The sequence below is a fragment of the Prionailurus viverrinus genome, chromosome B1, assembly GCF_022837055.1.
Source record: "Prionailurus viverrinus isolate Anna chromosome B1, UM_Priviv_1.0, whole genome shotgun sequence".
Lineage (NCBI taxonomy): Eukaryota > Metazoa > Chordata > Mammalia > Carnivora > Felidae > Prionailurus > Prionailurus viverrinus.
In genome coordinates this window covers 45,606,946-45,620,752 of record NC_062564.1, presented here as the reverse complement: position 1 = coordinate 45,620,752, position 13,807 = coordinate 45,606,946, and the positions used below count along the sequence as shown (strand labels likewise).

General features: G+C 38.6%; 1 protein-coding gene across 3 annotated transcripts in view; it reads left to right on the top strand.

The window, feature by feature from the left end:
- Positions 1-4,537, top strand: part of KCNU1 (potassium calcium-activated channel subfamily U member 1) — a 148,199-nt gene extending 143,662 nt beyond the window's left edge. For all 3 annotated transcript variants that reach the window (XM_047854823.1, XM_047854822.1, XM_047854824.1), the window contains 2 exons: positions 1,346-1,458; positions 3,965-4,537. In XM_047854823.1, coding sequence (XP_047710779.1) covers positions 1,346-1,458; positions 3,965-4,376 — 525 coding nt within the window. In that variant the 3' untranslated portion in view covers positions 4,377-4,537. The remainder of the gene's footprint in view (positions 1-1,345; positions 1,459-3,964) is intronic.
- Positions 4,538-13,807: the final 9,270 nt, after the last annotated feature.

The following is a 13,807-nucleotide window of genomic DNA, read 5'->3' as shown; positions in this document are numbered from 1 at the left end:
ATTGAACAGATCAAGAAGCTGAGACCCAGAGAAACAAGGACTTACCTGAGATCACATTTTGTCCCACGGGAAAAGCAGGGTTCCCTCCAAGGCAGTCTGACCCAGGGTCTGCCCACTCTTCCTATATCTGAGCTGATAAAGAAATCTGATCATGCCAGCTGAAATCAGGCAGAAGGATTCTGTGTTTGAGTCTAAGACTCTGATTGGGCTAAGTAGTGGAAAATGCTTGAATTTTCCTAGCCCACTGAGCTAGTGAGCAGTAGATTATGGCAAGGGGAAAAGCTAATTAAGGAAGATTCCAGTGAGGCATCTGGGTATTTGTTGGTCAGATTGGGGTCTAGCCTGGCAATGAGTAATCAACTTATCAGTGCCTTTTGGTTTAGCTTTAACTGACATTACATTGAGCTCCCCACCAGTTAGCAGGGGCAGGAATTTATAAGGAAATATTTTTCGTTTGTTCAGAGGACATCAGTAGAAAGAGAAACCGCTTCACAAGAAGCAATTTCTTCTAGGTGTCTATACTTGATATGTCTTAATAGATACTGACAAAAAGGGAAAGCCCATGCTCTGTACATCTGAATTCCAGGTGCAAACAACATTGCCAAGTTCCCTTAGCACAGTCTGGTCCTTGGCATTTCTGTGGTCTTGGGTTCCTCACCTGAGAATGACTTACGAGTGACTATCAGCCCAGGATAACTGCCACCAGCAACTGCCTGTTACTATCAGAGCTGACAGTGGACTGGTCAACACTCCTGTCCTTCCTTTCTCCACTTATATCTTGTCCTCATTTTGTTCTTTACCCTATAGCATCACATAATGAAACGAACTGTTCTCAAGTGACTTCACTGAATCCCCTTGCTGTTACTTTGACCATGTTGTCTCATGATGCCCTTGTTGGGTATAGCCTGAGAACAGTGTCAGGAGGAATGCTCGGGACTGTGTGCTATTTGGAGAGTAGGATAAGAAAACCACTCTCTTGAGTTCACTTTACATCCCAACCCATTATATCGCTTGAAAACTGAATTTCCCAACCTGTTACTCATTGTTACTTCTTACTGGTTACCAAAACAGCGGTAGTAATAAAAACTAGCATAACAACATGCTCCACCACACCCACGAGGGGCTCTGGAAGACCACGTGATAAAAACAATCACTGGGATTAGAGGCTCAAAACTATTCATAAACCTAATTTCCTACTTGACAATGCCACCATAAAAGATATTAGGAAATGGCTTTTGGGTCTTCCAAACTTTTACTGCAAGGAAAGATAATAACTTTCCAGTAAGTGCTTGTTATTGCTTAATTAAAGTGCCAACAGACACATGTTTTTCTCTTTTCTCCCCAGCCAAGAAAGACATTTGGGCAAGTGTTCTGTGGCTCATTAGATAATTTTGGAATCCTGTGCCTTGGCTTATACCGCATGATAGATGAAGAGGAGAACAACCCTGAAGAAAAAAGGGGAGTATGCTACCTTGGAAAGTGGTACCCATCTATCCAAGCATAGGAGCCAAAGCTACTTTATTTTATGTGAAAGAAAAGTCCAGAGCTGAGGGTCCATGCTTACAAAGAAGGGTCCAGGGGGAGTAGAGAGTGATGTAGGAATAAGGAAGCATGGGTGTGAATAACATGAATGAACTGATGATTGGGATACAATTACTACTGACTATGTAAGGAGAATGGTGTCTGTGTCCCTAGTGACAGCTAAAATGTAGACCCAGATTTTAAATCAGGGTTCTTTTGTAACTTACCCCTCATCCATCTGTATGCAACTTTTTAAAGCTAAAAGCCACTGGAAAGATTTACTTGTTTTCTGCTGGGCTCCTTGGGTAAATGTTTTTGGACTGCCTCATTTCTAGCCCATTTGGCTTGGTATGTGTAAATTGTGGGAGTGTTATGTTCATATTTCAGTTGAAACTAAGATCCACTTGATAGCAGCATAGGAGAACATAAAGGAAATGTATGTGGAAGGCAGAAGGGGAAAAGAGAGGGTACAGTCTACTGGCAATTCAATAATGTAGGTCCAAACTAAGATTCTCACAGTGGGAATGGACAGGATTCAGTCCATTTTAATTTCTCCAAGGAGAAATTAAAAACAATAGAGTGGAAGAAGATAGAAAGAACCTTGCTCTCGTTTATAGGGAGAAAGAAACCAACTTCCTCAAAGTAGAGTAGTCTTGAATGGAAAGAAAACTTTCTGCTCATCAGAGAAAGGCAGGAAAAGAATGGGTGCCAAGGCAAACATTGCCATACCATGTGCTTAAACGAATTTGTATGTAACACCAGGATCTCTCAGTGAAGCATAGTCATAGCCGTTGCTGAGAGAAAAGATGGAGGAAGTATTACAGGGAGTTGGGAAAGAGGTAAAAGTGTAGGTTAGCTACTGAGAGTAATAGAAGAACTTTGTTGTAGGTTTGTAGAAGCAATACCCAACTCGAAAATGAAAGGAAAAGGGATTGAAAGTCCTGATGACGTTAAACAGTGGATGTACTTAGAGTGCAAGAATGAAAGGGGACAGAATGATGGGAAGTGACAGCCAGAGAGTGATTTCTGGAAGCATGATATTTGAGAGGTGGGACATGTCAAGAAATGATGACTTCCAGTATGTGCTCAGGAAAGTGGTTTGGAGATAAGATTCTTGGGTAGTGGAAAGGTGCCTAGCTCTTGGAGTTGTAAGCCACATAAACATTGCAGGCACATGAAATGATAGTGGTCCTAGAGCTTGAAAGAAAAAGTATCCCAGGTGCAAGAGACCTAAATAAACATGGAGGTCTATAGATGATACTGATGAATCAAGAGGGATGGTGATATGGCTATAGAGTATGAATCACGAAGATGTTGGGGAGCAGTGATGTTCTGGAAGCAGCACTGGGAAGCATGAATGATGCTGGTTTCTCTCTTTCTCTGCCTGAACTCCATGCCCTTGCTCCAATACTTCTGGAAAACCTATGGAACATGGTAATAGGGAAAATGTACAGCCCCTCTTTGAGAGGACATTCTGGAAGGAAATAATATTTCTGTTTCAAAGGGAATATGTGGCTATAGTAGATCTTATTTAAACTATTATATATAGCACAGGGAACTTGACAGGAAAGGAAAAAGGGGAAGATTGTTCAGTCAAAGGAGGTCAGAGGTGCACTGAGATGGGCGTTGAGGAAATACGAGGTGACGATTTGGGGCAGTGATGAAGAAATACAGGATGAAAGACATGAAAAGTTATTCTGCCTTATTCTGCCTCAGTGTTCTGACATGAATGCTCGTGTAGTAATTCATTTAACTCACATTTATTGAGGATTTGCTATGTAGCTGCTACTGTGCTAAGGCATCCTGCTGTCCTATAAACAGGACCAGGCTGTGGGTATTCTTTAAGACTCACTGACATTCACTATTTGCTTACTAGTCAAAATTTCCAATAAAACTGGTTTATTTTTTTTTTCCATTGGCCACACTACATTCTGTGTGAAAGCTGGTGGTGTAAGTATTAGGGTAGGCCTAAGCCAGAATAGAAATAGCTGGAATGTATGTAATCTGCTTTTGATAAAGCTTGGCCAAGTGCTCACTATTGTGCCAACTGAGTTCATTAGTGTAGTGGGTATTAAAAACAGGGAAACTTGGAGTCCAAAAGTCAATTAGAGATCAATTGGTCCACACCTCCATCCTATCCCTCTCCCATTAAAGAGGTGAAAAAAGCAAGGCCCAAAGAAGGGAGATGCCATGCCTAACCAAGGTCAGAGACACTTGGTTTCAGAGGCAGAAGTGAATGTTAGTCTCCTAATTCCTACTCTGAGGCTTCAGTTATACTGTGCCAGGGGTATTTACTATTACTCAGAAACCAATGAGGCAAAGCAGAACAAAAACATTTCCTCCTCTGGCCCAGCAGAAAGACTTCCTTGTTTTGGCCATCACCCATAGCCATGCCATCCTGGCTGCAGAGAGGCTCAGGAGTCATCTTTGGCTTTTCTTACAGGTTTGTGATTACCCGGCCACCCAATAACTTTAAGCTACTGCCCTCGGATCTTGTGTTTTGTGCCATCCCTTATGGCACTTCTTGTTACAAAATGGATGGTACTTCATCTCAGAGTCCATATGAAATAATCAACATGGTGCCACTGGCATCAGAGACAGTTACAGAAATAAATTATTCTCCTATGGTTGACCCAGTTAACCAGACTACAAAACAACCTTTGACTACATCACTTCATCATTTGCAGCCAAAAACTATTTCTGTCAGTGGTTCTAAGCAAACCGTCTTACCTCACAGCAGTAAAATGCCACCCCAGCCACGTTTAGGTGCAACTGAAACCGTGAAAGAAAATGAGAAAGGAAAAATGAAGGAAACCACAGAGGAGAATGCCCCTGCCTCTTCAAAATCAAACTAGGCCCGTTGATATTCTCCACAAGCCTTTAGCTTGCTACTTGTAAAGCATCTCCAGAGATGGTGACTTTGGACAGGAAAATAAAAATGAAAAGATGCCTTTTTTGTGCCCATTGCTTCGTGGTTGATGAGCAAGCCCACCCAGGGGAGAGGCAAAAGTCTGATCCAATCCCACTGGGTCTGGAGTGATAAATAAAGAAATACATGATGAATGCTCTGTAAGAAAATTTCCTTTCTCTGTGTCCCTCGAACAGAAAATATGTTAGAATGAGCTGTGTTAAAGAGGCCCTACAGGAGTTGGGTTCCTCCAGTCAGGGGATAAAAAGTGAGCAAGATAAAAACAATGAGGACCTAGACACAGGAGACAAGAAATAAAAGAGCCCTCAAATGAAGAATCTTACATTCTTTTTCCTCAAGCAGGCCAATAGTAAACCAGTATATTTTCTCCTTCTCTTTATTCCTCACACTTTTTCCTTCTTCATCTCTGTCCATAGGAGGTGAGAAAGATCAGATGGGGAGACACCAGTTTGAATCAGAAACCAGTTTGTGTGTAACTAAGACCTAGGTATATGCCTGGCACAGGAATGAATATTAGCATATCCTGAGATAGGGTGCCTAGGTGAAATCAGGCAGATAGAAATACATGACCTTCCACATTCTCTAATCTGAGAATAAAGACATCATTGCATAAAAAGTATACAAAACTTCCCCATGTTCCAAAATGAACCATTTACTCCCAATTGGTGGTCTCGTAACGATGACCTCTGTATGTAACACCTTCTTGTGTTCCAGATACAACACAGGTAAAAGAGAAGAGGAAAGAAAATAATAAACTGTATTTCTGATATATTATTTTAAATGATGTTTGTGATATCCTTGACATTCTTAACCCCTTTGCTAATTTGGTATTAGTACCTCCACTTTACAAAGGAAGCAGCTATGGCACAAGTAGGGTTGCTAGATCAAAGAAAAGATACCCAGTTAAATCTGACTTTCAGATAACCAGTAAATTTTTAGTATGAGTGCATCCAAATTATTATACTTTGCTAGCAAGTGATCAAATCACCTTTTGAACCCAATTGATTTGACTACAGCACTTGCAGACATTCTGCATCCAAGCACACAAATAAAAGAAATGAAACAAACCAAAAAGAAAGAACATTCATCCACAGGAAATAAAATTTTATATTAGTTAAACTTAGTTTGTAATAAAATTAATTCAGTCTATGTGAGGGAAAAAAGGAGTAATTGTAAGAAAAGTTGTCAGAGACCAAAGAGATTTTCTTTTCTTTTTTCTTTTCTTTTCTTTTCTTTTCTTTTCTTTTCTTTTCTTTTCTTTTCTTTTCTTTTCTTTTCTTTTTTCTTGTTTAAGCTTACCTGAGTCATCTTTACCTTCACTTTTTACAGACTGGCTTTTTTGTTGCCTTTCATTACACGTGGCAAAGTATATTTTCTTGCAATTCCACATTTATAGATAAGAGTTGTAGGTGCATCAGAGATTTAACTGGCCTGTCTCTGTCTCTCAAATCCTAATTTCTGAAAGAAAGTATGTAGTGGGTTCAGCTTTGGCCACTCAACCACAGCTATCAATGGCTGAGCAGCAGGGCATCTCCAATGAAGGACTTTTCTCAGGGATGAAAGGGAAAATGGTTCATGGTCTGGGAAGACACTGCACCAAACATCTACTGCAAAGGCAGGATCATTCCTTCTCCCCATTCTCTGCGGGATCTTTTACACATAAGAGATTTGGTAGGAAAAAATATTGCTGAGAAAGAAAAGTATAGATTAGTCCTATGCATATTTAAAATCCACAAATCTGCTGTACACATTATCAACCAATCTGTTCAGCATCTGAATCTCACTTCTCCAGAGTCAAAGCTGATCCCACAAATGAGCTCGTTTCCAACACAGCAGAGAATTTAGAATGAGAAACTCTTTATTTTTTAGTATTTTAGGGGAACAATTACCAGAAATATGGCTAATGAAACATTGAGGTATATGCACTACAGCCAACATTTGAGTGTTGTTACTGCCAGTCTTGATAAACAAAATTGTCAGAATACCCCTAGACTCCTGTGCAAAGTGATTCCATAGCTCTAGAACAAAACCTTTTACTTATAAATGGCAACATTTTAATACAAATCATGACACTAGATCCTCTAGCAATATAGTAGATTCTTAATTGATAATGATTATTCAGAACTTTATTTCACTGAAGTATGGTAGACACACAATATTACAATACAGGTGTATATCATAGTAGTTCAACAACTCTAAATACTATACTATGCTCACCCACAAATGTGGCTTCCATGTGTCACCACACAACACTACCACAATACCATTGTCTATATTCCCCATACTGTACCTCTTATCCTCATGACTTACTCATTTTATAACTGGAAGCCTGTACCTTCCACTCACTTTCACCCCTTTTCCCTCCCTCTCCCTTATGGCAACCACCAATTTGTTCTCTATTTATGGGTTGTTTCTACTTGGTTCATTTGTTTTGTTTTTTCAGATTCCAATATAAGTGAAATCATACGGTATTTGTCTTTGTCTGACTTATTTTCACTTAGCATAATACTTTCTAGGTCCATCCATCTTGTCACAAATAGCAAGATCTCATTCTTTTTTTTTGTGGCTGAGTAATATTCCAGTGTGTGTGTGTGCGTGTGTGTGTGTGTGTGTGTGTGTGCATGTTTGTACACATACATACCATACCTTCTTTATTCATTCATCTATTGATGGTCACCTAGGTTGTTTTCACATCTTGGCTATTTAAAAACTGCTGCAATAAATATAAGGGTACCTATACCTTTTTGAATTAGTGTTATGGTTTTCTTTGGGTAAATATCCAGTAGTGGAATTACTGGATGATAGAGTATTTCTATTTTTAATGTGTTGAGGAACCTCTATACTATTTTCCATAGTGGCTTCACTGATTTCCATTCCTACCAACAGTGGAAGAGGGTTCCTTTTTCTCCACATCTTTACTAACACTTGTTATTTCTTTTTCAAAATAATAATTCTCACTGGTGTGAGGAGATATCTCATTGTGGTTTTTATTTGCATTTCCTTGATGATTACTGATGTTGAGCATCTTTTTGTGTGTCAGCCATCTGTATGTTTTTGTGAAAATGCCTATTCAGGTCCTCTGCCCAGGTTTTAGTTGGATTATTTTGGGTTTGGGGGGGATGATCTGCGTAGCTTATATATTTTGAATATTAACCCTTTTTATCAGATATGTCATTTGCAAATATTCTTCTATGCAGTAGGTTGCCTTTTTGTTTTGTTGATGATTTCCTTTACTGTGCCTAAAATTTTTATTTTGATGTAGTCTTAATAGTTTACTTTTGTTTTTGTTTTCCTTGCCTGAGGAGACATATCTAGAAAGATGTTATGACCAGTGTCAAAGAAATTGCCTGTGTTTTCTTCTAGGAGCTTTATGGTTTCATGTCTCACATTTGGTTTTGTTCATTTTGAATTTATTTTTGTGTATGGTAAAATAAAGTGTTTCAGTTTCATTCTTTTGCATGTAGGTGTCCAGTTTTCCCAGCATCATTTATTGAAGGGACTTTTTCCCCCATAAATGAGAAGCTCTTTACCAATTCTAAAAAATTGTAAAAATGATGTGTTGTCATTATATTTTATCATAGATTGACCACATAAGTGTGGGTTTATTTCTGGGCTATTTGTTCCTTTGATCCATTTGTCTATTTTTGTGCCAGTACCATGCTGTTTTGATATTGTAGCTTTGTAGTATATGTTGAAATCTGGGATGGTGATAGCTTCAGTTTTGTTCTTCTTTCTCAAGATTGCTTTGGCTATTCAGGGTCTTTTGTGGTTCCATACAAATTTTAGTGTTCTTTGTTCTACTTCTGTGAAAAAATGCTGTTGGTACTTTGATAGGGATTGCATTAAATCTGGAGATTACTTTGGGTAGTACAGACATTTTAACAATATTAATTCTTGGGGCGCCTGGGTGGCTCAGTCAGTTAAGTGTCCAACTTCAGCCCGAGTCATGATCTCGTGGTGAGTTCGAGCCCCGCCTCGGGCTCTGTGCTGACAGCTCAGAGCCTGGAGCCTACTTCTGATTCTGTGTATCCCTCTCTTTCTGCCCCTCCCCTACTCATGCTCTGTCTCTCTCTGTCTCAGAAATAAATAAACATTAAAAAATTTTTTTAATAAAATAAAAAAAACAATATTCTTTCAATCCATGAGCATGGAGTATCTTTCCATTTGTATCATCTTCACTTTATTTCATCAATCTTTTCTAGTGTCTAGAGTATAGGTCTTTCACTTCCTTAATGATTATTCAATTATTACTTATAGAAGAACTGATACAAAGACAAGAGAAAATATGCAAGGAACTTAATAGTTAATAAACAATATGTATGTAGGCCAGTAGTTGCTAAGATTTTTTGAGGCTTTGACTCTTTTGAAAATTGAATGAAAGGTACAGGCTTCTTCCTCAGAAAATTAATATGTGTGTATATTCCACAAAATTCATCATATAAGTGGGAGGGAGGTCATGGATCACCCTATAGCCTATTAATCCATTGTCTTTCTAAATCCCTGATATGGGCCTTCTATAACCACTGGAGTGGTGACCAGAAAGAAAATAGGGCAGGGGAGTCAGGAGACAGGAGTACTTGTTTCAGGTATCTAATTAAACACTTATGATCTTGGACAAGTTCTTAAACTTTTCTCAGCTACTTTCCCAGCTCATTTTATTTTTTTTATAAAAGCAGAAAGTTAAACTAGAGGATGCTGAACATTACTTCCATACTCTTTCATTGAACACATATATCCATTCACTGTCTACTGTGTATCAGGTACTGTGCTAGATGCTGAGGAGAGAGCAAGACAAAGTTGCTTTCCCCATGGAGCATACACTCTATTTAGAGGCAGAAAATAAATAAGTAAATGGGCAAGATAACTATGTATTGTGTCAAATACTGGGAAGGAACTAAGCATATTGATGTGATCGAGAATGTGATGATCCAGGACCACTGAAAGGTGGGAAGAATCCTGTGGAAACACTGTTTTAGGAGAGAGAACTTGGCATGTACAAGAAAAGAAAGCAAGCCAGTATGGTTACAGGATAAGGAACGAGCCACAGGAAGAGTTACATGAGATGATACTGGGAGAATGGGTGGGACCTGATTAAGAAAGATTCTTAGACCATGAAAAACAGATTACATCTTATTCTAACATGTTATTCTATCAATGAGAAGCTCTTTAACAATTTTAAAACACTGTAAAAATGATGTATCATCATTTATATTTTGAAAGATCACTCTGGGCACTTATGGTTTCAACAGTATGACTAACTGAATTCAAGTGGATTTTCTTCCTGCTACAAATTCTCAGAAATGCTAGGTGAATTACAACACAAGAATTTTTAAACATATAGCAGTTTTTAAAGGAAGTAAAAGCGGGGCACCTGGGTGGCTCAGTCAGTTAAGTGGCCGGCTTCGGCTCAGGTCATGATCTCACGGCTTGTGAATTCGATCCCAGTGAAGGCTTGTGAGTTTGAGCCCAGTGTTGGGCTCTGTGCTGACAGCTCAGAACCTGGAGAATGCTTCAGATTCTGTGTCTCCCTCTCTCTCTGTACCCACCCCCCCGCCCACGCTCCTTCTCTCAAAAATAAACCAACATTAAAAAAGTTTTTCAAGAAGTAGAAACTTCCAGCCAGAAGCAAGAAGGAGGTCATAGTCAGAAAGAGTGTCTGTGAGAGATAGAAGACTCATCCATAGGACTATTTCGTCAATGGCTGTGACTGTAATGCCACGTGGAGCCAGGAAATACAGACGAGAACTGAGACCTAAGGTAACCATCACGAGGGAAAGCTCAGCTTATCTGTGTAAGAGGCAATCAACAGGCTCCTCATACTGACCCAAGAAAGGAACAAGAAAATTTATCTCTGCTTAGGGATGTTGGTGTGAAAAACACCTATCATGAGAAATGGAAGCCCCAAGCTCACATTATATGTAAATGTAGTATCCCCATTTATATGCCATGTGGCAGGAATTTAAAACTGAGAAAGGAATGGGAAAAAGAATCTGATTCCAGGCAAGCAACTTCTTGAGATAACTGGTAGAAAGAAATGAATAATGCTTTGCAGGAAAGAATTTTAAAACTCCATTTGTGTTTGGGGAGGAAGGGGGGAGGTGGTCATGAATTCAAAACTTTCTAAAAACTGACAATATGCCCACAATAAAAAATTAGAAATGAAATGAGAAATTATCCTCATAAATCAGAATCAGCAGACAAATCAAACAAGAGAGTTAGCATGACCCCAGACTTTGGATATTAGAACAATCTGAAAAAGACCATACACTTAAAATGATGAAAAAGGTTAAAAAGATATAATTATAAATCATGATGAAAGAAAAGGATACTGTGGAAAAAAAAATGAGCAGGCAGGGTTGAAAAAGAATCAGAACTTCTAGACATGTTGATTACATTAAAATTCAGTATGTGACTTAAGCAATGTTACATATAGATAAATCTGAATCATTTGCATAAAATGTAAAATAAAGATATAACAAATGGAAAATATGAAAGAGAAGTTAGGGAACATGGAGGAGAGAATGAGAAAGGCTAATATATAAAGAACTCAATTTCCAGACAGGGAGATAATGGGGAAGATGCAAAAAAAAAAAAAAAAAAAAAAAAAAGTCACAAAATTTTTAGAATTGATAAAATACAAGAATCCTGAGATATCAGAAGTCCAGTGAGTCATGAGCAAGACGTCTATATGTAAAATGAGTCTACATATAGACATAGCCATACTTAGACAGAAAAGCAGATTCCCTATAAAGGGATTTCCCTTGAGAAATTGAAGGGGGAAAAAAAAGGTTATGGACCAGTAACATCAAAATACTGAGAAAAAAATAGCAAAAGTGAATTTATAACCTTATACACATGCGTATAGATAAATACACATAGTGTAATAGATAAAAATTACCTAAAAATTCATGACGTAACCTGCTCAATTTAGCAAATTAAAAAATAATAGTAAACTAATAAAAATCTAAAGAGATTTCACATCATCTTTGGCACTTCCCAGTGGACTTGTCTGGAACAGGAAAGCAGAACACCAGTTCACAGTCTGCTAATTTCATCTTGAGAAACAGCAAAAAATGCCCTCTATCAAGTGGACTGTTAGCCTTAAAGAAATACCAGAGCGACATTTGCACAGAACTGAGGAGTAGGGCAGTTAGGTTTAAGATGACGCTGGAGGAGAATATGCAAAGATCTCTCTAAGATTTGCTCTCCAAAATGTGGTCCCCAAACCAGCAACACCTACATTACCCGAAAGTAGGCTCTGTCCCAGACCTCCTGGATCAGAGTCTGCATTTTAATAAGATCCATAAGTGATCCATACATTACAGTTTGGATTAATATATATGTATATGTACTATGTAATATATGTCTGTAATATATGTTACATACCCACACATACACACATATACATATATATATATATATATATATATATATACACACACATAGATTACATGTATTTTATATGTGTACATAATAGTATATCTAATATATATTAAATATTCTCATATTCACATACATACAATTCACATACACACATACATATGCAGACATATGTAACTATACCCACATCCACATATTTCTGGAAAATAAAAAGATTGGAGGTTTGGTTTTAATGAAAGCTGCCTCCTTCAACATTTAGCTCTTTGGCATATTAGCTTCTATTTAAGACCCATAGTACATTCCAAACACCTACAATGAACTATAAAATCCTCAAGCTGAGTACCTTCAAACTGTAAAGGAGTCAATGGAGGTTGGAGTTCAGTGAAGTTGGTGCATAGTTTCCTGGAGGGACAGTAGCCTACAGCTCAAAGCCATGAGTTGTTTCTTGCAGGCCAAGAGACAAAAGAGCCCAACCTCTGTAAGTAATCCTCAGTTTCTCGACTGGCATGCTTAGGGAGACATGGAAAGTGAGGAGGAGGAGGGGGGACAGTAAGAAGAAGGAGGCTTCCAGGGATGGGAGGGAGAGGGAGAAAAGGCCCCTAATGCTAATTAGGTTTGAAAGAATACAGGATGAGTCTAGCCACTGCGTGCTGAGCAGAAAGCTACCTGAGCAGCTGATGGTAAGTTCAGACTAAACTAACTACAAGTCCCCTGGGGACGTCACAAGGTAAACCTGATCGTCTCTGTCATTTACAATCATTATCAGGCAGGCTGCTTCTGTAATTTTACTGGGGAGCCAATTAACAGATCCCTGCAGCTAGGGGGAAATGTCCCAGCCCTCCTCTTGTTTTTGAAAAGGAAAAAAAGCAGCTTTTGTGTGGCTGTCTCCTGACTGTTTCTTGTAAAGGCAGGAGAGAGGGTAACTTCAGACAAAGCAGTGACTCCTCAGGTCAGGTGAATGGTTGAAGTCAGCCTGTTCTCTGCCTTAATTTACTCTTTTCTGTAGCAACCTAAATCAGCCTCCAGATAGCCCAGCGAGCCTTGTTTCTTTCTTTCTGAGGTATGGAAATGCTGTCCATCTTTCACTCTTTCTTGCCTTCAAGAAAATATCTTAGCAGCATTTCATCTTTCAGGAAAGCAGGGAAAGGCTGGCTAATGGTACTGAGAAGAAGGCAGTAAAGAAAGGCCATTCTTATCTTCAATTTATTATTCAGCCCCATCTTTCCCCTGATACATCCTTTTTCTTGTCCTCTTGTCACAGGCAGTCTTTTTTAACTAGCTGTCTACATTCGCTACTTTATTTCCACATCTCTGTTTCCCTACTTAAGCCACCCCAACCTAGCTGTCATCTCCATTATTTACTAAAAATACTCTTTCAAGATCACTAATTACACGTAAGTCACTCAATATAGAGAATTAGAACAGTTAATCACACTTTTCTCCCTCCATCCTGAAACTGTCTTCCCTTGACTTTCGTGATAAGACAATCTTCTAATTTTCCTTTTGCTTTTTTGAATATGCATTCTCACGGTACCTCCAGCTTGCCTTTTATACAACACAATTAGGTATTAGCATTACTCAAAGCTTGATTATGGACCTCCTTCTTTTTTTACTCGGCGGGAATCACTAAGCAATCCAGATAATTAAAGAAAATTGGAGAGCATATACTGATCAGTATACTGATCTACTGAAAAAAAAAATTTCCAGATTATTTTTTCAGAGAAATTGAGAATTCTGCTAGGGAGGGGAAAATTGGCATTCAAGGCCTGGCAAGAGGATGGGCTAGAAAAACAACCTTTGCTTTCAGCTGACGTTCTTGAAAGGTCCTACTTTAGGATTACTTCAAACTAGAAATAGAATAGTTCTCATAAAGCCTGAAGTCAGCTTCAGTGCCTCTCCTTCCCTGATTACATCAAGGTGATCAATCCCTATTGTAACTACCTGTAAGTAAAAAATAAATAAACCCTCTCTGCTGGA